Raw genomic sequence first — 25,686 nt, forward strand, 5'->3', positions numbered from 1 at the left:
TGAGTGTATAACAGAACTCCACAGCAGTAATACTCCCAGTAATGTGTCTGAGTGTATAACAGAGCTCCACAGCAATAATACTCCCAGTAATGTGTCTGAGTGTATGACAGAGCTCCACAGCAATAATACTCCCAGTAATGTGTCTGAGTGTATAACAGAGCTCCACAGCAATAATACTCCCAGTAATGTGTCTGAGTGTATAACAGAGCTCCACAGCAATAATACTCCCAGTAATGTGTCTGAGTGTATAACAGAGCTCCACAGCAATAATACTCCCAGTAATGTGTCTGAGTGTATAACAGAGCTCCACAGCAATAATACTCCCAGTAATGTGTCTGAGTGTATAAGAGAGCTCCACAGCAATAATACTCCCAGTAATGTGTCTGAGTGTATAACAGAGCTCCACAGCAATAATACTCCCAGTAATGTGTCTGAGTGTATAACAGAGCTCCACAGCCATAATACTCCCAGTAATGTGTCTGAGTGTATAACAGAGCTCCACAGCAATAATACTCCCAGTAATGTGTCTGAGTGTATAACAGAGCTCCACAGCAATAATACTCCCAGTAATGTGTCTGAGTGTATAACAGAGCTCCACAGCAATAATACTCCCAGTAATGTGTCTGAGTGTATAACAGAACTCCACAGCAGTAATACTCCCAGTAATGTGTCTGAGTGTATGACAGAGCTCCACAGCAATAATACTCCCAGTAATGTGTCTGAGTGTATAACAGAGCTCCACAGCAATAATACTCCCAGTAATGTGTCTGAGTGTATAACAGAGCTCCACAGCAATAATACTCCCAGTAATGTGTCTGAGTGTATAACAGAGCTCCACAGCAATAATACTCCCAGTAATGTGTCTGAGTGTATAACAGAACTCCACAGCAGTAATACTCCCAGTAATGTGTCTGAGTGTATGACAGAGCTCCACAGCAATAATACTCCCAGTAATGTGTCTGAGTGTATAACAGAGCTCCACAGCAATAATACTCCCAGTAATGTGTCTGAGTGTATAACAGAGCTCCACAGCAATAATACTCCCAGTAATGTGTCTGAGTGTATAACAGAGCTCCACAGCAATAATACTCCCAGTAATGTGTCTGAGTGTATAACAGAGCTCCACAGCAATAATACTCCCAGTAATGTGTCTGAGTGTATAACAGAGCTCCACAGCAATAATACTCCCAGTAATGTGTCTGAGTGTATAACAGGGCTCCACAGCAATAATACTCCCAGTAATGTGTCTTTAAACTACAATAAATGTCTAGAAATCAGTCTGTGTAAATAAAATACATTGTTCTTGCTCTGAACATTTTGTTGTATAAATTCACTTGATATTTTACAGAACAGCCCCACCCCTTGCTACACCCCCACTCACACCCCAGAAATTAAAGTGTCCCTCTTAGTCCGTTTAAAATAAATGTTGGGAGGTATAAAGGATCTAACACAAAATGTCCCATTGTTTCTTGTTTTGTTTAGAGTTTCTGCAGTTGAGAGACACAGATAAATGATCTGTTCAATTGCATCTTGTTGGCCTAAAACCCAGGATTTCCCTCTGACTCAGACAAACAAAAAAAATGGACAGCGCACAAGACATTCAAACTCGTCCATATGGACCGTAGACCGTTACATACGCTCTTATCTCTCTGTTCTTTTTGCTGGCTTACAAATCTTCTTTGGCAGCTATAATCAGCCGTGCTCCAACTGGTCATTTCTATTGTCCTGCTTTCACGGCCACTCACATCACTCTCAGCCAGCAAAGCCGAGAGTGATCGGTGTTCTCGCACAGCTAAAGAGCAGTCCGTGATTGCCTAGTTTTGTTTTAGTGTCTTGGAGTTTGTGTGTGACTGCAATTCTAGGTATTTCACATTTCGGCAGTGTTCGTAGAAAGCACTGCAGGCTGTTATAGCTCCCCGGGTGTAATATTTGTAAAGACACGCATCAACCTGGCCGGCAAACAAAGCTGAGGTCTCAAACCCAGAATCAAAAAATTCAGTAGTAGCGTTGCAATACAATTGATGCCATAAAGATATCTTTATTGATGAAGACCTAGTCTGGAGTACAAATGTTGCCAAGTGCCCTTTTGTGGTGATGGAATAGGTATCCTCATTGTCCCCTGTCTGGTGGAGCTGCTATTAATTTTGTATCTTTTCCCCCCAGTCATTAGAGGGGAGGTTCTTGGGAGATTTTATAGTGTTTATGGTTTGTGTTTTTACTTTGTGTTTTGGTCTTTTTACAATATTTTTCAATGGGCAGAAGGACTTGTGAACTTTGTAAATCCTAGAATCGGCTTCATCATAATCATTGTAACAAATAAATGTATAAAAAGCCTTTGTACCTATAAGTCTGTATAGGAAAAGGAGAAGAGACAGAAACAGTGTTTCTATTTGTCTGCCTCATTTGCATTGTGTGCCCTCGCTGTGCCTAGACTAAACTGGATTGTGATTTGCTAAATCTTTAATACAATTTTAAAAGAAAACAGAGCATTGACATGCATTCTTATTTTTATTTTTTACAATTTATTCCATAGTGTAATATCCAGATAAATGACAGTCCCCTTTTACATCTTGTATCTTTATGAAACGTTATGGATAACCTTCTTTTTCCGATCATCTTCAGTGGGTCATACGGGTCTTGGGGACTTGTCTTGTTTTATTTGGCCACCATCGGTGTTTGGGAAGTTATTCAAACTTGCTGCTTCCGTCTGTTTGTTTTTATGGGTGTCCTGGGGATTTAAACACTGTAATTCTCTTTCAGGTCAGTGGGATAACACAAACAGACACTTACTGGTGGCCTTTACTCAACCAGCAAGTCTCTTTCATGTTCCTTCACAAAAGTATGGTGTCACTTGTTGCACTGTCAGTGGAGTGATTGCTTTCTGTAGAAATTAGAGAATCTCGTTTCACCGTGTGTCTCAGGTGTTTTTAGAAAGGAAAAAAAAAAAAACATTTTAGACACACCAGGGTAATCCCTAAATCCTGGACTGGTAGGGGGTACTTGAGTACTGGGCTGAGAACTCTTGAATTAGAGGCTTTCATAGAGACCATTTGATTGCCTCATTATCCTCCCCATGCTTTCCTATAGGAAGGCATCAGAATGGGAGACAACTTGTACCATTTGTATTCCTAATGCTATAGGGTTCCTTTTAGTTAAACACTCACGTTTTGGCGCTCACAATCCTGTCAAAGATGAGTTATCAAACCTTTAATGGAATGTTTAGCAGAGTCAACATAAAAAAGGACTACAAACTACTTGATGCTCTCCGCTAATGGGCTGGTTATACGCAGCAGAGCTTAGCTCAGGAGAACTGACCACGGACCCCCCAGTAAGCTTTGACTAAATTACATTAATGGGTGCCAGGGCACTCCTTGCTCCATACCCACGACAGTGCACTGTTGTGATTATGGTACTTAGTGTTTCTCTAATACAGTACCAAATTTATTACGTGATAACAGAACAGATACACATGTACACAATACTGGAAAAGGCAATGTAATGTCCATATATAACATAATAGGTTGATTACACACCTCTCACATATTAGCAACATCATTTCACTTGGCTGTCATTGAACTCATTTACCCGAATAATGAGAAGTGTATGCAGTTAAACAGCAATGAGATGCATAGTCCATTGCCAGCCAATGTCTTTCTAAAGCTTCGTATGTAATTTAAATTCAATTAACCGAGAAGGAGATGAGAACTTCTAAAGTAAACACATCATGCTGTAAGATCATTTTGAAAACGAAAACATTTTTATTGGAGGCTGTTGTGGTCACAGCCAGGGGAGGTGTGGCTAGGAATGGATAAACCGAAACAAAATCAATTTGACTCCTAAATGACAGAGAATTTAGCAGTGAGACTCAGGGGCATGTACACCAAAACTGCTTGATTAAAGGACCACTATAGGCACCCAGACCACTTCAGCTCACTGAAGTGGTCTGGGTGCCAGGCCCATCTAGGGTTAACCCTGCAGCTGTAAACCTAGCAATTTCATAGAAACTGCTATGTTTACATTATGGTTAATCCAGCCTCTAGTGGCTGTCTCAATGACAGCCACTAGGGGCGCTTCTGCGCTTCTCAGTGTGATTTTTCACAGTGAGAAGACGCTGACGTCTATAGGAAAGCATTGAGAAATACTTTCCTATGGACTGATTGAATGCGCACGTCGGAAGAGGGAGGAGAGTCCTCAGCGCCAAGGTAGCCCGGCGCTGGAGAAAGGTAAGTGTTTAACCCCTTAACCCCTCTTGAGCCCGGCGGGAGGGAGGCCATGAGTTTGGGGGGGACCTACGTATTAACACTAGTGCCAGGAAAACGAGTTTGTTTTCCTGGCACTATAGTGGTCCTTTAAGCTAAAGTTGTTTGGGTGCTCAGGGTACCCCTTTAATTTTGCGTTATTATCGAACTTGACGAGCATTACCATCAGTAAAATGGTTTGTGATCACATTAATTAGTGTAGAGCGATACTAGCCAAAAGTCAGAAAAGAAGTGATGCTGGATTGCAATTTACAGTTATCTCTTTTCCATAGCTCTGGTCTCGCTGCTATATCTGTATAACCCCTGTCTCCCCATGTCTCTGTTTTATCTGAATGTCTCTCTTTCTGTTTGTGTCCCTGGGTCTCCTCTCACCCCATATCTCAGGCTGTGCGCTGGATATACACATTGCTCTGGTTAGAAGAGCTGGACCTTTCTAAGCTTTGAGCAGCTGCTCCTTTGATTTGATGCCAGTTGGACCTGCCGCCCGTGTCTGCCTCATATTGCTCTCTCCAGCCGGGAGACATCTTTCCAATTCCTCTTACTTTTGAACTTTGGGAGATTTGTGTCCCGGAAACCTGCCATTCAAACTGATTTCTCCCTCCCAGGCCGTGTCCCGGGACGTTACCATAGAGGTGTATTCACACAATTATTGATCGTTTAATTAGTGTGAGTGTTCCTTAATGAAATACATGCTCTTATTTGGAGGAGGTGGTGGGTAATCACCTGCGCACAATGTGAGCGTATTTATCCTGTGCTGACATTGTCTGCTTGCTTTTCTGATATGACGTGTGGACTGCACTATGTATTTGCAGGCTTATTTACTAACGTGAGAATTCAAAGTAAATCTCAAATTTAAGGTGCCAGTAGTTGAAATGGAAGAACAGAAAATTAGCTTAGAGAATTCTTCCTGTTGGGCTAGTTTTTTTTTAACCCCTTAAGGACCAAACTTCTGGAATAAAAGGGAATCATGACATGTCACATATGTCATGTGTCCTTAAGGGGTTAAACCTGTTTTGTATGGCCGGAGCATGACATAGCTGTGCTGTACATCAGGTGTGCATGGTATGGCTGTACTTTACAAACTGCAGGATGTGCTCTGATTCTGGTGCACACAGTATGAGCAGGGCTTTATACCTTGTGTACACAGTATGAGCGGGGCTTTCTACCTTGTGTACACAGTATGAGCGGGGCTTTCTACCTTGTGTACACAGTATGAGCGGGGCTTTATTCCTGGTGTACACAGTATGAGCAGGGCTTTATACCTTGTGTACACAGTATGAGCGGGGCTTTCTACCTTGTGTACACAGTATGAGCGGGGCTTTCTACCTTGTGTACACAGTATGAGCGGGGCTTTCTACCTTGTGTACACAGTATGAGCGGGGCTTTATTCCTGGTGTACACAGTATGAGCAGGGCTTTATACCTTGTGTACACAGTATGAGCAGGGCTTGATTCCTAGTGCACATAGCACGAGCAAGGCTTTATACCTTGTGTACACAGTATGAGCAGGGCTTTATTCCTGGTGTACACAGTATGAGCGGGGCTTTATACCTTGTGTACACAGTATGAGCAGGGCTTTATTCCTGGTGTACACAGTATGAGCGGGGCTTTATACCTGGTGTACACAGTATGAGCAGAGCTTTATTCCTGGTGTACACAGTATGAGCAGGGCTTTATACCTGGTGTACACAGTATAAGCAGGGCCTTATTCCTGGGGTACACAGTATGAGCAAAGCTTCATACCTGGTGCACATAGTATAAGCAGGGCTTGATTCCTGGTGTACACAGTATGAGCAGGGCTTTATACCTGGTGTACACAGTATAAGCAGGGCTTTATTCCTGGTGTACACATTATGAGCAGGGCTTTATTCCTGGTGTACACATTATGAGCAGGGCTTTATTCCTGGTGTACACATTATGAGCAGGGCTTTATTCCTGGTGTACACAGTATGAGCAGGGCTTTATTCCTGGTGTACACAGTATGAGCGGGGCTTTATACCTTGTGTACACAGTATGAGCAGGGCTTTATTCCTGGTGTACACAGTATGAGCGGGGCTTTATACCTGGTGTACACAGTATGAGCAGGGCTTTATACCTGGTGTACACAGTATAAGTAGGGCCTTATTCCTGGGGTACACATTATGAGCAAAGCTTCATACCTGGTGCACATAGTATAAGCAGGGCTTGATTCCTGGTGTACACAGTATGAGCAGGGCTTTATACCTGGTGTACACAGTATAAGCAGGGCCTTATTCCTTGTGTACACAGTATGAGCAAAGCTTCATACCTGGTGCACATAGTATGAGCGGGGCTTGATTCCTGGTGTACACAGTATAAGTAGGGCTTTATTCCTGGTGTACACAGTATGAGCAGGGCTTTATTCCTGGTGTACACAGTATGAGCGGGGCTTTATACCTGGTGTACACAGTATGAGCAGAGCTTTATTCCTGGTGTACACAGTATGAGCAGAGATTTATTCCTGGTGTACACAGTATGAGCAGGGCTTTATACCTGGTGTACACAGTATAAGCAGGGCCTTATTCCTGGGGTACACAGTATGAGCAAAGCTTCATACCTGGTGCACATAGTATAAGCAGGGCTTGATTCCTGGTGTACACAGTATGAGCGGGGCCTTATTCCTGGTGTACACAGTATGAGCAGGGCTTTATTCCTGGTGTACACAGTATGAGCAGGGCTTTATACCTGGTGTACGCAGTATGAGGAAAGCTTCATACCTGGTGCACATAGTATAAGCAGGGCTTGATTCCTGGTGTACACAGTATGAGCGGGGCTTGATTCCTGGTGTACACAGTATGGGCAGGGCTTTATTCCTGGTGCACATAGTATAAGCAGGGCTTGATTCCTGGTGTACACAGTATGAGCGGGGCTTGATTCCTGGTGTACACAGTATGGGCAGGGCTTTATTCCTGGTGTACCCAGTATGGGCAGGGCTTTATTCCTGGTGTACACTGTACGAGCAGGGCTTTATTCCTGGTGTACACAGTATGAGCAGGGCTTTATTCCTGGTGTACACAGTATGAGCTGGGCTTGATTCCTGGTGTACACAGTATAAGTAGGGCTTTATTCCTGGTGTACACAGTATGAGCAGGGCTTGATTCCTGGTGTACACAGTATGAGCTGGGCTTGATTCCTGGTGTACACAGTATAAGTAGGGCTTTATTCCTGGTGTACACAGTATGAGCAGGGCTTGATCCCTGGTGTACACAGTATAAGTAGGGCTTTATTCCTGGTGTACACAGTATAAGTAGGGCTTTATTCCTGGTGTACACAGTAGAAGTAGGGCTTTATTCCTAGTGTACACCGTATAAGCAGGAGTTGATTCCTGGTGCACACAGTGTGAGTAATGCATTATTACTGGTGTACACTGTATGAACAGAGGTTTATTCCCGCTGCACACAGCATGAGCTAAGCTATATCCCAGGTGTGCGCAGTGTGTGCTGTGTCCAACCCCTGTGCGCACAGTGTGAACTGTTCTACATTCCTGTTGCACACAATATGTGCTGAGCTGCGCTCTGCTTCTAGTGTACGTAATGGGGGCTGGGCTTTACTGGTGCACACAGTGTAGGCTGTGCTTTAACCCAAGTATGATAAAGCATGATGCACACCTGTTGCACGCAGTGTGGGCTCTTTTTTTATCCCTAGTGCTCTTCACTGGAGGATGATATACATCTGTGGCACACAGCGTGGGCTGTAGTTTTACCCTAGTGCACTTTCTGTGATATATATACTGTTTTCTGAGTGCATACAACATTGATATTTCTGGGCGTCCTGTGTACAGTATTTAATGTGCTTATGATATGGGCTTTGCTGTACCCACGGTGTACGCACGTTAAAATGTGAGTATTCTTGGTGAGCACACACGGATTAGACTGACATTCTGTGCTGCACTCTCGTTGCACATACCGAGTGATGTGCTCTTCTGACTCACCAATAGGAGTGACTGCTCCATTCTTACCCTGCACTCCTGGCGTCTGCAGCCAAACATATAACTCCTCTAACGTTTTGCTGGTTTGCCTACTCCTCTCCCATTTGCTTGGGACTGTCACTAACCAGCCAATCCAGCTTCCAGGTCTCCTGCCGGCTCTCCTACAGAATTAACCAATTCCTCACCTTCCATGTACCTCGAACAAAGTGTTCTGTACCGTGAAGTGAAGTACTGTTTATTACATATGGGTTCCGTTATGTACATGTGTGTGTTGTAAAAATTCAAATCTCCCCTTTAGATGTAATCTATTAAACTCTGCGTTCTGGAGGGAGGCTGTCTGAATCCAATCGTTATGTAATACTAGATTTGCCAGATCTTTCTCTTACTTAAGGAATATGGGTAAAATAATTCATGCTGCCGGGTGGTATTATAACTTGTACCTGGCTGAAGAGTTCATTTTCCACAATTGTCACAATTAATCCTTTGGGTGCCATAGGTGTGAGAACGACTTTGCAAAGTCATAATACATTGTGTGCCAGAAGGGCTGAGCAAAGTGTGCAGGTTTAGAGTATTTTTGGAAAATTCTATCACTTGCGCTCGGTTAATATGTAGCTCGCCAGCTATTGTGCAAATTATAACTCGTGTAAACCTTAATCAGCCGCAAATGACATTCTTTCTGTTTAACTTGATTACAGAGCATTGTGAAACATGTAGTCCTACCCCAATGGAGGGAGACCTGCTGTGTAACCTAGAGCTGTTTGAATTATGATTTAACCCTTTGAATACCCAAGGTATACCCAATTCATTGTGTCAGACCTCTGGCACTCAGATAATCCAGGTGCATAGTCAAGGCATGTTTGTCTATTCCTCTAGGATCTGGATGCTATCAAATAGGGAGGGGTAAAAGGCTTATTGTGTTTCCCTTTTAGTAATGATAATAATTTAATATATTGCACCTTCCAACAGTCACAGATCTCATGGGACGTTCCTGATTCAGAACCCATATTCACTTGTTGTAAGTTATTATCGCACAAACAAACCAATGAGAGTTTGTAAAGTGCTTGTGTGGGACATTATCATAAAAACATCCATGCACATATACCCCAATTTAAGCCATGGGCATGCTGTATCTTGGTATGACACTGTGGCGGAAGTAACCTCGCCACTAGCTTTTGGAGGAGCCTGTTTGCCAGCCCCCTACCCTGTGACTATGGCCCCTGTAATAGATTCTGCTTAACCCCTTAAGGACACATGACATGTGTGACATGTCATGATTCCCTTTTATTCCAGAAGGTTGGTCCTTAAGGGGTTAAAAACACTGTTTGTGCCCTTTTTGGACTTAGACAGTTACCCCTTCGAACTTCCAAAGTGGTTCGAAGCGGCACTTTGAACTTCCGAACGGTCGAAGTGGTTCGAATTGACATTCGTACACATGGAAGTGAAATCGACCATCTTAAGCCACGAGTACATGGAACTCAAATTGGACACTCAACGACACGAACATTGCTAACTATTTACCTTCCATGGATGTTCTGCTATTCGAACGGGGGTTGAACAGCGTTCGGTAAGAATAAACTCCCGATGGAAAGACATAGACTAAGTGCCATACGAACTCTCTACGTTCTGTATTTTTATTGCACTTCGAATCCATGAAGTAGACCGACCGCACAGCCTAATTCTCTGGAACTGTTTTGGGCATGGGGCCATGCGTGCGGTCAGTAAAAATGTCACTTCCAAGAAATTCCTGAACCCCTGAACTGATCTGGATGATTTTTGAATATGTTGGTCATTCAGATCAGGGCTATCGCGGGATGTGACAACTGTGGGGATATTATGTGTTTTTGGGGTACTTTTGGGGTTTTATAATATGTTTTTTTTTCCTGCCTGGAGATAATTGAGTTATTACAGTATCTGACTCCATTATCTCCCAGGCAGAGGGGAGGGATTGTGTGCTGTGTGTGGGAGTGTCGTGCCTTGTAACCCTGTTGTTATTGGCTTGTAATTTTGTATTGACATCAGGTACATGTGGGCATACCCTTTGCATGGGCATTGTCATATAAGGCCACGTGTGGCACCATTAAAATCCGTTCTTCTTCACCCTGAACATAGATCCTCGACTCGTGTGGAGGGGACAGCTACATTCACTCTGGGGATTGCTAAACTCATTATACTCCCCTGGGTTCTAATCACTATGCACTAGCTCTTATAAGCAGGGCCGTCTTTAACGCGGGGCAAACGGGGCAGCTGCCCCGGGCCCTGTCCCTGCTGGGGGGCCCAAGACAGCTGCTCCGTTTGCCCTCTGCCCGCAAACTATGGGGGCTCACCGGGTGGCCCATGCACTTAGGGCCACCCGGTGGGCCTGTGTCAGCAGGGGCCCGGTCGGGCGCTGTGGCGCTTTAACAGCGCGACCGGGCCCTTGCTTTTCGGCAGCCGGCTGGGAGGAAGTGACAGCCGCGCGTCACTTCCTCCCACAGAAAAAGGAGCCGCGCGGAGGAAGGAGGATCAGCTGTTCCGGAGGGGGCCAGGCCGGGAGAGAGCGAGATCTCAACTCCCAGCCACCCCAGCCAGCCCACTGGACCCCAGGGAAGCCACCCTCCAGGAAAAGGTAAGAAACTGGAGGGTGGTTAGCAAATTTTGCATGAGTGTAAAAATTAGTGTGTCGGTATATATGTATGTGTGTATGTCTGCTGGTGTGCCAGTATGTCTGTGTGTGTGTGAGTCTGTCAGTGTCTGTGTGTATGTGTGTTTCAGTATATCTGTCTGTCTGTGTGTATGTGTGCCAGAATGTCTGTCAGTGTGTCAGTATGTCTGTGTGTGCGTGTGTTATCAAAAAGCCACCAAAAAACTCATTTGGACAATGATAAACATTAAACACAGTTATAAGTTTTGATGATTTTTAATTCTGATGCGTAACTTTGTCAGAATTAATGGTAGAACGCAATATGTTTAGATTTTGAAATAGGCAATATTTTCAGAATTGATTATCCACCCCAAAAAACTGTCAGTGTCTGTGTGGTTCAGTATGTATGTGTGTATGTGTGTTTCAGTATGGCTGTCTGTGAGTGTCAAAATGTCTGTATGTGTTTTTGTCTCTCAGTGTCTGTGTGTATGTGTGTTTCAGTATGTCTGTCTGTCTATGTGTATGTGTGCCAGAATGTCTGTCAGTGTGTCAGTATGTCTGTGTGTGCGTGTGTCTGTCAGTGTCTCTGTGGTTCAGTATGTATGTGTGTTTCAGTATGGCTGCCTGTGAGTGTCAAAATGTCTGTATGTGTGTATGTCTGTCAGTGTCTGTGTGTTCCAGTATGTGTGTATGTGTGACAGAATGTCTATGTGTGAGTCTGTCAGTGTCAGTGTGGTTCTGTATGTCTGTGTTTGTCAATATGTCTGTCAGTGTCTGTGTGTTTCAGTATGTCCATCTGTCTGTGTGTATATGTGCCAGTATGTCTGTCAGTGTATCTGTATGTCTGTGTGTGTGAGTACGTCAGTGTCTGTGTGGTTCAGTATGTCTTTGTGTATGTGTGTTTCAGTATGGCTGTCTGTGTCAGTACGTCTGTCAGAATGTGTCTCTGTATCTGTATATCTGTATGTGTCAGTGTTTGTATCTGTATATCTGCATGTGTCAGGTTGTGTATCTGTGTGTCTGTATGTGTGTCAGTGTGTGTGTCGGTGTATCTATATGTAGTCAGTGTGTGTACCTTTGTATCTGCATGTATGTCAGTGTTTGTGTGTGTGTGTGTCTGTGTGTATCTGTATGTTCTTGTGTGTATCTATATGCGGTAAGTGTGTATCTGCATGTGTGTCAGGTAGTGTATTTGTGTGTATTTGTGTGTCTGTATGTGTGTCAGTGTATCTATATGTAGTCAGTGTGTGTACCTTTGTATCTGCATGTATGTCAGTGTTTGTGTGTGTGTGTGTCTGTGTGTATCTGTATGTTCTTGTGTGTATCTATGCGGTCAGTGTGTATCTGCATGTGTGTCAGGTAGTGTATTTGTGTGTATTTGTGTGTCTGTATGTGTGTCAGTGTATCTATATGTAGTCAGTGGGTGTACCTTTGTATCTGCATGTATGTCAGTGTTTGTGTGTGTGTGTGTCTGTGTGTATCTGTATGTTCTTGTGTGTATCTATGCGGTCAGTGTGTATCTGCATGTGTGTCAGGTAGTGTATTTGTGTGTATTTGTGTGTCTGTATGTGTGTCAGTGTATCTATATGTAGTCAGTGTGTGTACCTTTGTATCTGCATGTATGTCAGTGTTTGTGTGTGTGTGTGTCTGTGTGTATCTGTATGTTCTTGTGTGTATCTATATGCGGTCAGTGTGTATCTGCATGTGTGTCAAGTAGTGCATTTGTGTGTATCTATATGTAGTCAGGGGGGCCCAAGTAAATGCTTGCCCAGGGTCCAATCAAATTTAAAGACGGCCCTGCTTATAAGATCTGTTCCTGGTATACTCTTTGGAGTAGGAGAGGTTCACCAACTGGAAGCTGGTCTCGGGTCCAGGGTGGGTGGAGGTGGAGGACGGCGAGACCCCAGCCAAGCTGTGGCAGCTAAGGGGCTACAGTGCTGATGGTGTCTGGTGGAGGGCTTGGAGTCCTCGGTGAGAACTAGGAGCATCGTTTGACGGAGGCACCCGGTCGGGGTGCCAGGCGGTTCATCACAGACACTAGTCATAAAATGACATTTAATAGATAAGTTGTATCTCTCTTAGGCATGGCTCTGCTGATGCTAGGCTACTGTCCAACCTGCCACCAGTCTCAACAAATCCTGACGTGAATCCATTGCCTAGTTATAACAAACGTGCATAGTGTTACATGTATTCTGTGACTTCTGATATTATCAGGACATGACCATGCTAAGGGGTAGAGAAATGTGGAGTGATGCCACCAAACCTAACTATCTGTTGGTGTACCTCAGGGTAGGATATTAAAATCCCAGACTGGGGCAACAAAATATAGATTTTGTAGCCCAACAACTGGCAAAGGGCTACAGCGGTACAGCCCTGTGTCTTTTGCACATGAAATTATGCCCACATTTTATTTCCAATTTTCTCTTATCTGATTGCAATTTCTCTTTTTCTGTTCCAGCACTTCTCGGAGGCCCTCGATGATTTCTCCAATGAGTTATTTAACAGTTTTTTCGATGATCCACCGCTGCTGGACCGGGATGCTCTGCTCGACATGGACGTAGAGAGTCCAGCACCAGCCATTCAAGTGGAGCACAGCTACTCCTTGAGTGGAGATTCAGCCCCTCAAAGCCCAGCGTTCACTATCAAGGAGGAAGATGAAGAGGGTCCAAACGGTGAGTGAGTTATATCTAATTAGCCATGTACATGTATAAGTGTCATCTACACTGGAGCAGTATTCTGTAAATAACTCTCGAAGTAAGTCAAGTTATAAAAAAAAAAAGTGCTCAGCAAACCATTGCAAAAGTTTTCTTGTAGTAGACTGAAATTTTTGACTGTAGACCGAAGTTTTTAAGAATGTGTAGCTTAGAAGTTGTCACAGAAGCTGATTCTTCCATCCGAGAAACCATGACCACTTCTTCTAATTTAAGTGGTCTGGGTGCCCCATCCTTGTCCTCTTAACCCAGTTTTATAGAGACTGCAATATTTACATTGCAGGGTTAAATCCACTTTTAGTGGCGGTCATGCTGAGGTGTTTCTGTCACGTGACGTGGAAGCCCATAGGAAAGCATTGAATACAATTCTTTCTTATGGGGAAGTTTGAATGCGCTCGCTGCTCAGATACATTAGGTCGTCAAATGCTCCTCTACGAGACCATGCCTCCTCCGTGGCGTTACGGGAGGCGGAGAGATGAGCAGTGCCGAGGGAGCCTTCGTACTCAAAAAAGGTACGAAGGCTTCCTCGGAGAATAGGGCGGGTGGGGACCTTGATACATTAAGGGACAGGGGCACTGTAGCTTTGAGAATAAAGGTTTGTATTCCTAACGCTGTACTGTTCCTTTAAACGCCTAACTTCTGTAAAAATCGCTTCCAATATTGACATGCATTAGTCTCACCAGTATGGACTACCATACGTATTACATCTGGGGATTCTAGGAAATGAATGACATCATCAGCAGATGGTGCAAAATCTTGTGTCCGGGTTACTGACTAATCAGACTCGCACTTGTCACATAATACCACCCTCGGCTCTCTGCACAAGTTGCCTGTAAAGTGATGAATACACTGTTGTCTTGACGATTTTTAAAGATCTACGGAGCCAGGACCTCGGATAATTGAAGGATTCCTGAGTTCCAGTTTCATCTAGAACTGGGAGTACCAGGAATTCATTCCAGTTTCTATTAATACTGCTTTAAATCAGAGGAGCTCTCTCTCCCAGCTCGTCTAATGGAAATCTCTCTAAAGGAGACTCAAAATGAATCACTAAATCATTAATCTCTAACATTAACTTAAGCTCGGGCTTCTGAGAAACATCGAAAGCCTAACTTTTATTACCTGGACATAAATCTGTAAATATCCAGGTTCGACTAGGACAAGAGCTCTGTTTACATTGATTTGGTTGAACTTGATGGACTGTAATCTTTTTTCAACCTAGATTACTTTGTAACGATGTAACCAAATCCAGACGGCCCACGGGATGCTGTTCATTGTAGCATCACCGCTTTTCCCAGCACTGAGGCCATTTTAACAACAGAGAAAATCTAATGAACATGTTTTTTTAAGATTGTATTTAACATTTTTTATATTAATCAATAGGGCATAAAAACGGGATGTCACAGGTTCTATTTTGTCCTGACTTTCAGTCATGGCTTCTTCCTGCTCCCAGGATACTTATATCCAGAAGGAGAGAGTGACAATGACTGAGCAGTGAACCCTCGTAAGGGGAAAATAAAAGCAATGTCAGGACTTCCATACAAATAAAATGTACGGCTCACACGTTCAAATAAAATTAACTTTATTATTTGCATCTGAATACATGGGTGCAAAAACAACAATGATCTGGTCAAATATGAGTGAGAATGATAGGTACTTATCATCTAATCCAGGCTTCCCCAAACTCCGTCCCTCCAGATGTTGCTGAACTACAACTCCCATGATTCTCAGCCTTTCTATTTCGTTCATAGAATCATGGGAGTTGTAGTTCAGCAACATCTGGAGGGACGGAGTTTGGGGAAGCCTGGTGCATCTAATCCTTTCAACATCAGCATTTGAAAAGCATGGTATATTCATTAAAAAACAAAATACAACTGAATGTGGAACAAGCTTTCACAAGTTGCTCCCTCTAGAAAATTATCAATAAAACTCACTTGTCTGGAGAGAAATGACTGAAGGGGCACTGCAGGTTGGATTTGACCTATTCTGTTTTAATGCATTCTATAAATAATGATTTCAGATGTTGGGGGCCAGAAAGGCTGCCTTTCATTCTAGGGTGTTCACACATCCCTTCTGTGGGCTGTCCTGACCCCTTTTACACCCCACTTGGGCGGGGAGAAAAGTAAACTTTGTCATCACTAACGTTACAGTACATCGTAAACGGGTAAATATTGCAGGTTGAAGGAACGTCGGGCTTAAGGAGCAAAACAAATGATTCTTTTTAGAAGATTAGTTAGAAAAAAAAGTGATTTGTTAGCCTAGCTAGCTGTATGTTAACATGCAGACAGCCCCAAACATACATGGAGTGCTCCGTTATGACAACATATCGGTAAGAAATCCAGTGCACTATATCATTTCCTTGTTATCACATACTAATTACGGCAAGGAGTGGTGTACGCCCTGGGCAGTAATGAATATTAACATCTTGCCTTTGAAAAAAGATTAGCTGTTCACTATTGCTTTAATAGACACAGGTGTTCTCATGGTAGTTGATTCTAATTCATGTAAATCAGGTTCCTCTTAAAAGAAAAACCATCGCTGTCAAGCTGTTTGACAGGCGCCTTGGCCGAGTGGCGCTCAAACACAGCACCCCTCCAGGTTTCACTTACACATATCTGTACAAATCGTCCCATGTTTGTCCAGCATGGAGTGTCATGATTAATCCATCCAACCTATAAGTGTGTCTTCTAAAGAATGCTACAACGTGAAATGGAAAAATTACACATTATCTTGGGAGCGTACAAGGTTCTTGTTTGTTTTCAGTGCACTTTCACAGGGAGTTGTATGGGGTGTCTCTGTGTTTAGTCTCTGTTAGAGTCTACATATGTTTTTATCTTCTGATTTTACTGTTACCGTCTTCCATCTACCGCTGTATATCTTTCCCTATCTCCCTCTTATGCCTCTCTGCATCCCCTAAAATATTCACTCCATCTCTATTCACAGATTTCCCCACCCTCAGCAATCTCCCTTCACCCAAATGTCTCTCTTGCTTCCACCCCTAATTTGTTTTTCTGTGCCCCTCTACTCCTCATCATTGTGTCTCTATGTCCCTCTACTCCTCCTTACTGTCTCGGTGTCCCTCTACTTCTCTTCGTTGTGTCTCTGTGTCTCTCTACTCCTCCTCGTTGTATCTCGGTGTCCCTCTACTCCTCCTCATTGTGTCTAGGTGTCCCTCTACTCCTCCTCGTTGTGTCTAGGTGTCCCTCTACTCCTCCTCGTTGTGTCTCGGTGTCCCTCTACTCCTCCTCGTTGTGTCTCTGTGTCCCTCTACTCCTCCTCGTTGTGTCTCTGTGTCCCTATACTCCTCCTCGTTGTGTCTCTGTGTCCCTCTGCTCCTCCTTGTTGTGTCTCTGTGTCCCTCTGCTCCTCCTCATTGTGTCTCTGTGCCCCTCTGCTCCTCCTCATTGTGTCTCTGTGTCCCTCTGCTCCTCCTTATTGAGTCTCGGTGTCCCTCTACTCCTCCTCGTTGTGTCTCTGTGTCCCTCTACTCCTCCTCGTTGTGTCTCTGTGTCCCTATACTCCTCATCATTGTGTCTCTGTGTCCCTCTGCTCCTCCTTATTGTGTCTCTGTGTCCCTCTGCTCCTCCTCATTGTGTCTCTGTGCCCCTCTACTCCTCATCATTGTGTCTATATGTCCCTCTACTCCTCCTCACTGTCTCGGTGTCCCTCTACTCCTCCTCGTTGTGTCTCTGTGCCCCACTTCTCATCCTCGTTGTGTCTCTGTGCCCCACTTCTCATCCTCATTGTGTCTCTGTGCCCCACTTCTCATCCACATTGTGTCTCTGTGCCCCACTTCTCCTCCTCGTTGTGTCTCTGTGCCCCACTTCTCATCCACATTGTGTCTCTGTGCCCCACTTCTCCTCCTCGTTGTGTCTCTGTGCCCCACTTCTCATCCACATTGTGTCTCTGTGCCCCACTTCTCATCCACATTGTGTCTCTGTGCCCCACTTCTCCTCCTCGTTGTGTCTCTGTGCCCCACTTCTCATCCACATTGTGTCTCTGTGCCCCACTTCTCCTCCTCGTTGTGTCTCTGTGCCCCACTTCTCATCCACATTGTGTCTCTGTGCCCCACTTCTCATCCTCGTTGTGTCTCTGTGCCCCACTTCTCATCCTCGTTGTCTCTGTGCCCCACTTCTCATCCACATTGTGTCTCTGTGCCCCACTTCTCATCCACATTGTGTCTCTGTGCCCCACTTCTCCTCCTCGTTGTGTCTCTGTGCCCCACTTCTCATCCTCGTTGTGTCTCTGTGCCCCACTTCTCATCCTCGTTGTGTCTCTGTGCCCCACTTCTCATCCACATTGTGTCTCTGTGCCCCACTTCTCCTCCTCGTTGTGTCTCTGTGCCCCACTTCTCATCCACATTGTGTCTCTGTGCCCCACTTCTCATCCACATTGTGTCTCTGTGCCCCACTTCTCCTCCTCGTTGTGTCTCTGTGCCCCACTTCTCATCCTCATTGTGTCTCTGTGCCCCACTTCTCTTCATTGTGTCTGTGTCCCTCTACTCCTTCTCATTGTGTCTGTGTTCTCTACTCCTTCTCATTGTGTCTGTGTTCTCTACTCCTCATAGTGTCTCTGTGTCCTCTACTATGCAAACTTGTGTCTTTGTGCCCTCACTCCTTGTATCTCACCTTTGTTAATCTTGGCAAACTGGTCCCAGATTTCTTTGGTAGGGTGGGTAGATGTTGAGTTGTTTCTCCCAAGTGGAGTACCCTGTGTAGTTAGATATGGGACCACGATAGGGCGCCATATTCTACACATGTGTTGCTTATACTCCCTACCAAGACTGAAGTGCAAGGAGTTCGGAAACAGCTCAACATCTGCCCAGTTAAAAGATATCCAGTGGTAAAGAGTGTACCCTGCAGTGATGCACCTAGTGCTAACTACACAGCCTGTCATTGCCATCCAAGGTTAAACGTCTGTGGATGGATAATGCATTGAAAAAAATATCGTAACTTGGTTTTCAGTTCCCTACAGTTCAGTATTTGGTGATTAATTCCCATTTTGTTCCTGTCCCAATTTAGAATAGTCACACATTAGTTGACGTTTTTGCGCTGTGCCGAGAGCACTAGGACAATGCAGGCAGCCATTTAGCAGTATTCTGTGCAAGGTCTGCCCTGACTGGGGCTGGCAGCAGGTTGTCAGTCAGCTCCCGTTAGGACTGCAGACCCCCCGTCCTGATTTCATATCTCCCAATGTTGGGAATCGTGCTATATATATCCATTGTACAGCGCTACGGAATCTGATGGCACTATATAAATAATAAAATAATATATAATGTATTGCCTACTATAAGGGGTTTATTTACTAAACAGTCCATTTTTGCAGTATTGACAGGTGACTTGAGAAATACAAGTGGGATTTTTTTTGTTTACCCACATTGTTGAAGCTGGTTTGCAGCTCAATGTATTGCACTATTTAGAAACTAAACCCTCCCCCACGAATGTATCCGAGTATGTCCCGCTGTGTTTTAGTTCAGTAGGAACTTGTCAGCTCTATATGACTTGATAGACCCCCGGCTGTTTGTAGTTAGAACTATTCAAGACACTTAATAAGGATGTAATCTCAGAACTCAAACAAGATTTGTAATATCTGTATTAGGAACAGTATGGGGTTACGTTATCTATGTCATTCAGAACTAAACATCTAAAACCGTTTACCTACTTCAGTCCTTTTCCATCCCTGTAAACAATGCTATGCTACCATCATCATCTCTATACACTAAAACTGGGGACCGGACTTTGATTCACATAACGGTGCGGGCAGATGAGTCATGAGAGTGTCAGTTCATTGCGAGCTGAAGTTCTAAAAGTTGAGACAGCCATGTGATGAGCAAAATAATCACCTGCAAAACATAAAACGGGGACAAAATAGGGCACGATGATGGCTTTTTATTTTTTGGTAATTTTATTATAATTGTGGCTATTTATAAAGTGTAGATAACTCCATATTAAGCATTGCAGAGAATTGTAGAGTCCTAGTTCATTATAATACTTCGCTTTAGGAAAAAGTAAAGGCAAAGAGAATTTCAAATTGTAGGCCAGAATTGCTAATTAAGAAAAAATTTACAACATTTTCAATGACCATATTTCTGAATAAAATGTGAAATTCTCTTTGAATTTGAGCAGTTCACACAGTGTTCAGTGATTCCTGAAAAGTAAAATTAATACATTTTACTCTGTTTTCATATATTTTGTTCATCATTACAGATATATTAGGGGATATTATACAATATGTATACGTCTTATATTTCCTCTATTTCTCTCAGTAAAAATATATAAAGCCAGAATATTTAGGAATACAAAGATTACGATTTCCCCTATTGTGAAACAATCACAAAGGGTCTGAAATATTGGTTTGGTATAAAATGTTAAATTCGCTTTGAATTCCTGATAATTCACACTTTTTAGAAGATAACTGTAAATGTTGGCAGAATGCAGTTATTGCACCCTGCAACAAATCCCTGTAGTGTGTTCAGCACGATGGGCTCTCACTCCTGGTTGTTAGAATGGTGTAATGAAGTTTGACCTACCGTACAGTGTGGGGATATAAGTGAGTGTCTTGCACTAAATTTCTCTAATCATTTTCCCAGGAGGTAGTTTTGTAGATACAGTGACACCATAATAAATTTAATTTAGTTGTATTAATCCAAAAAAAGTGGGCTGGAAAATAGCTAAGTTGGATATTTCACATTTGGTTATCTTAAAATGTGCAAATTCCTGGTTTTACAACCAAGCCTCACAGCGTGGGGTGGATGGAGGCTATGATGGCAGAACAGGGTGGATGGAGGCTGTGATGGCAGAACAGGGTGGATGGAGGCTGTGATGGCAGAACAGGGTGGATGGAGGCTGTGATGGCAGAACAGGGTGGATGGAGGCTGTGATGGCAGAACAGGGTGGATGGAGGCTGTGATGGCAGAACAGGGTGGATGGAGGCTGTGATGGCAGAACAGGGTGGATGGAGGCTGTGATGGCAGAACAGGGTGGATGGAGGCTGTGATGGCAGAACAGGGTGGATGGAGGCTGTGATGGCAGAACAGGGTGGATGGAGGCTGTGATGGCAGAACAGGGTGGATGGAGGCTGTGATGGCAGAACAGGGTGGATGGAGGCTGTGATGGCAGAACAGGGTGGATGGAGGCTGTGATGGCAGAACAGGGTGGATGGAGGCTGTGATGGCAGAACAGGGTGGATGGAGGCTGTGATGGCAGAACTTGGTGGATGGAGGCTGTGATGGCAGAACAGGGTGGATGGAGGCTGTGATGGCAGAACTTGGTGTATGGAGGCTGTGATGGCAGAACAGTGTGGATGGAGGCTGTGACTGCAGGGCAGGGTGGATGGAGGCTGTGAAGTTGGAGGATGGTTGGTAGAGGCTGTTTTGGCAGGGCAGGGTGGACGAAGGCTGTGAAGTCGGAGGATGGTTGGTGGAGGCTGAGATGGCAGAGCAGGGTGGACGGAGGCTGGGATGGCAGGTTTTAAATTTGCACCCACCGCCCACCCCAGGAGATAATGGTGAATTGCAGCATCCTCAATGTTTTGCCATATATAGGCTTGTAAAGTATTATAAGAGTTGTAGTCCATAAAATCCCTGTTGTAGAGGTTAGGCATTTAAGTTGAAGCACTGCTGGGACACCAGAGGAAAACCTTGTTATGGAATAAGAAGAAGCCCAAAGCCAGGGTTGGGCTGACACATTAGGCGCTGTTGAGCTGGCAGGAATGAGCCTGTGGTTGGCAAAGGTTCATGAGATTTGTAGTTCATTATTAGCTGGACGTCTGGCCTTTGAATAACACTGTCTCGAGTCTAGAATTCTGATGGAAAGAGCGGAATCGCGAGGCTCTGGGGATCTGTAGGACATGGTTTTGTTTAGCAGGATGCTCTGTTGGTCTGTTTGTGATTTACGTCCATTCCTTATAATCCTTCCCGAAGTAGTGATGTATTAACCAGTTTGTGTTTGTCCTTTAGAACCAGGCAGCGCAGTCTGGGCCTTGGAGCATGAGCTCTGCTCTTTACTAGTGAAACAGGAGCACAGCGTGATGCCACAGGCAGAGGCAACGCACAGAGCACCGCAGAGCACAGCCATGGAACCAGAGCAAGGTTCCGGAATGCTACAAGAAGAAGAGGTACGAAAGCAATGTCTGAGTGACAAGGTTGGACAAGTTAATGGAACTAGATAATGTTAAGATCTAGGTTACTTTGTAACCATTTCCTGCTCCAAAGATAAGAAACATTTGCAGCATTCCCTAATTCCCTATTTAGTACCATAGAAATCTCGTTCCCAACAGAACAAGTTTATCAGCCGTCTTTTTATTACCATTCATCGGTAGTTAACTAAACTCTAATACAATACACTATTTTTTCATGTACACGTTTTTACGTGTAAACTGTAAATGTGCACCACTTTAGCTTGTGCATGCTGATAGTATGCGTGTGTTCGTGAGCACGCGGCATGTCTGTTACCAGGCGTAATGGCCTTGATTTAAACTGCGCAAATTTATTTCCCAAGTCCCCAGTTTCTAAGTTCCCCTCAGGTACCCTACTTTCATATGGCACCAGAGCTTTTCACTGGCAATTTAGGGTCACCATGTATTGGTGTATAACACTGCACAGGTGTGTCGATCTGGCAAGTACACTGTGTGTCATCTCACTGTAAATAACAACTGACACACTGACCTCCCATTGACTATCCTCGTTGGGTGCATAGCAATTGGGCTGGCAATAACCCCAAGAAAATAAATTCTAATCCCCAAATATTGGGTTATTATTGAGTTGATTTAAATGGTTATCGATGTAAGGTCAGCAGCGGTAGTAGCGAAGCTCACATTCGATGTATTCTTGTATGCCAGCAGATAGTGCTCCAGTAATATAAGAAAACATATAAAACCAAAACATAGTGCTCTCTGTAATGTTAAAATAATAAATAATTAAAAGGAGATATACTCACAAAGGAAGAACAAATAAGTATTGCTCAATCCTAATCGCCATAGGTGGTATGTTCCCCACCAAGGAATATGGAGTCCTCCAGGTCAAATCCTCAAGGATGCAGATAAAAAGGTCCAAAAATTAATTAAAAACTAGTTTTATTAATAAACAAAATGATAACAAAAAGTAGCATAAAATATTAATAACACACCAACGCATTTCACCTGTATAAAGGCTTTTTCAAAGTGTTCATCCTATTAAGAAGCTTTAATTTTAATCAATAAAGTGTAAAAATAATCTTTATGACTCAAAAGGTAATCCATTTTATGGTTACTTCCGTGACGCTCAATGAGCAAATATAAGAATTAACACCTTTTACGGCATGTATCCGATCTTCTGCAGTGTGTGCGTGCAGGTATGAATATCCCAGTTAATATCATTATACAGAAGGTTCTGAGATGTTGCCTTTAAATGTATTCTCTACACACCAAAATCTCTATCATAATGAAGCAGTTTTGGTGTGTAGATCATGCCCTTGCAATCTCACTGCTCAATTCTCTGCCATTTATGACGCATGATTTAAAAAAAAAAAAAAATTCAATCAGTACTGTGTGTTTTCTTTAGAAGTTTTCATATCCTGCTTTGTATATTGAACTTTAATTCAACTTTAAACGGTAATGATTTCTCACATTTAAAGGGCAGATATCCTATCGCTGAATATGCCTCGGTGACTTTTCCTTTTTATTTTCAGAATGTCCCCAGGACTCCGATTTCAAACATAAAAGCAGAGCCTGGTGTCCCAAACCACTTCTTAAATGTTCAAGCAGGTGAGTTTTAAACTGTCACCCAACGACTGTCCTGAACAGTCTCATGCTTATTCACTAAATGGAGAACTGGGAGAATCGTCAAATTTAGTCCAAAATAGCAAATCTGGAAAAATGGCTGAACTATAAATTGCATCTAATTCAGCTGTTTGGCTTGGGGTCCTGTGCACCCCTGTCATATAGTGCTGCTATCACTGTTACCTGTCTCCATAAAGGCTAGGTTTAAATGACTCCCAAATCAAAGCAAATTACAGCCTCTTTGTTGGTTTTGGGAACATGATAATACCAGTCTGCATACATGGTTTTCAAAATAGTTTACGAAATTAAGATAAAATATTTTAAGAAACAAAACAAAAACATTTACTTAGCTAAGTTCAATTTGGCAAGTTTTTTCCCCACCTCTTCTCTAAGCACAGGCAGCACGTGCCCACTTATTCCATTGTATGGGCTTGACTAAATCCTCATTAAGGCCAAAACGTTGCCAGATCAGCTTAGTGAATGAAATGCCACTTCCAGCACAATTTGGACTGCGGATTCATGTGTGTATTTCCCCATATTATTGTGTTGATGTGGTGACATTAAAATGATGTAATGGGGACTCTCCCCAAAGTGAAGAGACCGCAGACTACATTACTGCTTAATACATTGTTCAGTATATTTGTTCAGTGTTCAATTCTTATTTCATTCCATAACGTTCCTTTTTGTTTTGCTCTCTTCCTGTTTATTGTAGATGTTTTAGGGATGATGCCGCTCACTCCTCCAAGCAGTCATAGTAGCGACAGTGATGGGTCTCAGAGTCCTCGTTCTTTACCACCTCCTAGTCCAGCTCGCCCAGCACCTCGGTCTTCTCACGCCATTTCCTCATCACCACTGCTCACTGCTCCACATGTAAGTGTTGCGTGTGCCGAGAGTGGTTTGCCAGGTGTCGATTCTTGGGGACGTTTTGTTAAAACAAGAGCTGATTGTATGTTTAATTCTCTTGGTGATCAGAAACTTCAAGGCACCTCTGGACCATTGATGTTGACCGAGGAGGAAAGACGGACTCTAGTTGCAGAGGGTTACCCAATTCCCACCAAACTGCCCCTTAGTAAGACTGAGGAAAAGGCTCTGAAGAGAGTCCGCAGGAAAATCAAGAACAAGGTGAGAAGGGTCGCAGTGGCAAGAAGTGGTTCTGGTTAACCAGGTACAATTCATGCAACTTAGGTGTCTTGGTTAAATAGTGCATAAGGAAGAATTGGGTGTGGGTACAGTAGGTAAAACTCAAAGGTGGTAGTGTGAATCTCTGCCACCTAGGGTCACTCTGGAAAAAGCACCCAAAACAAGTTATAAATGTAATGTGGGTAAAAACACACCCATAACCTACAGGATGCAGTGCTTGTTAGGATGGTTTCACTGGTGGTGTGTAATAGTTTGCCTATATTCCATTTTCTATCTTGCAGATCTCAGCCCAGGAAAGCCGCAGAAAGAAAAAAGAATATGTGGAGTGTTTGGAGAAGAAGTGAGTTTGGAAATGTGTGTACGTGTCTTCGTCTTTGTATTTTTGTGCATGTCCCTCTGTCTCTGGTGGGGAGGGTGCTTTACGAATGCTGCTATTGAAGACAGCCTAAGCTAGTCCTAAAATTAACATTTTTAGATGAGCAGGTACGCACAAAGCATTTCTCTATTACAGATATAATTTGTTAAATTAGCTTTGTAAGTAGAAAATTAGCTGAGGATTAGAACACGCCTAGATAATCAAAACCAGGATGCTGATTGGTGTGTCGGTGGTTAAACAAGTTTTAAAGGTGAAATAATCATTGGGACCATTCAATCGGTTTCCATGGTGACTGAAACTCTGGGTTAGGGTTCTACTAGTGGAACACTGTATCCATAATAATAAATAGAAATTTGAATCCACGGTGCTTTATATAAATAAATCCAAATGCATAAATGGCTACTGCATATACGGCGTTAGACCCCCACTGACAAATCGCATATCTCAATATAAAAATTGTACTCCATTAAATAAAGTCATATATTTATAAATAAACCAACTAAATGCTGGTTGTTCTGTATGATCTAAAAGTTGTGAAATAAAAAAAATATCACGATCACACAACATAATGACTTTTTCCCCACTGAAAGCGGAATTGTCGTGAATTAAAAAGCAAAATGCAGATTAACATAATTAAGCTGTGACTTTATCTGAATTGGGTACTCTGTTATTTGAACCTTAATTCTTTATTTGAAATTAATTTTCATATCACTACAATGTGATGTTTAGCGAATAATACAAATTCACTGTTTGGAGAAAAAGTCCCATTATAAATGATAAAAGGTGTGATACTGTAAGATACACAGTCAGTTTAGAAATATACAGTCATTAACTATCTTAACAATCTGCCATTTGCAACCTATCAGACCTGCTGCTACAGTA

General features: G+C 43.3%; 1 protein-coding gene across 2 annotated transcripts in view; it reads left to right on the forward strand.

Annotated features, from left to right (window-relative positions):
* The window catches only part of CREB3L1 (cAMP responsive element binding protein 3 like 1), a 49,751-nt gene that overhangs the window by 16,214 nt on the left and 7,851 nt on the right, over positions 1–25,686 (forward strand). For both annotated transcript variants that reach the window (XM_063438733.1, XM_063438734.1), the window contains exons 2-7: positions 13,283–13,496; positions 21,490–21,647; positions 23,198–23,273; positions 24,001–24,158; positions 24,261–24,410; positions 24,710–24,768. In XM_063438733.1, coding sequence (XP_063294803.1) covers positions 13,283–13,496; positions 21,490–21,647; positions 23,198–23,273; positions 24,001–24,158; positions 24,261–24,410; positions 24,710–24,768 — 815 coding nt within the window. The remainder of the gene's footprint in view (positions 1–13,282; positions 13,497–21,489; positions 21,648–23,197; positions 23,274–24,000; positions 24,159–24,260; positions 24,411–24,709; positions 24,769–25,686) is intronic.

The sequence above is a fragment of the Pelobates fuscus genome, chromosome 12 (genome assembly GCF_036172605.1).
Source record: "Pelobates fuscus isolate aPelFus1 chromosome 12, aPelFus1.pri, whole genome shotgun sequence".
Taxonomy (NCBI): Eukaryota; Metazoa; Chordata; class Amphibia; order Anura; family Pelobatidae; genus Pelobates; species Pelobates fuscus.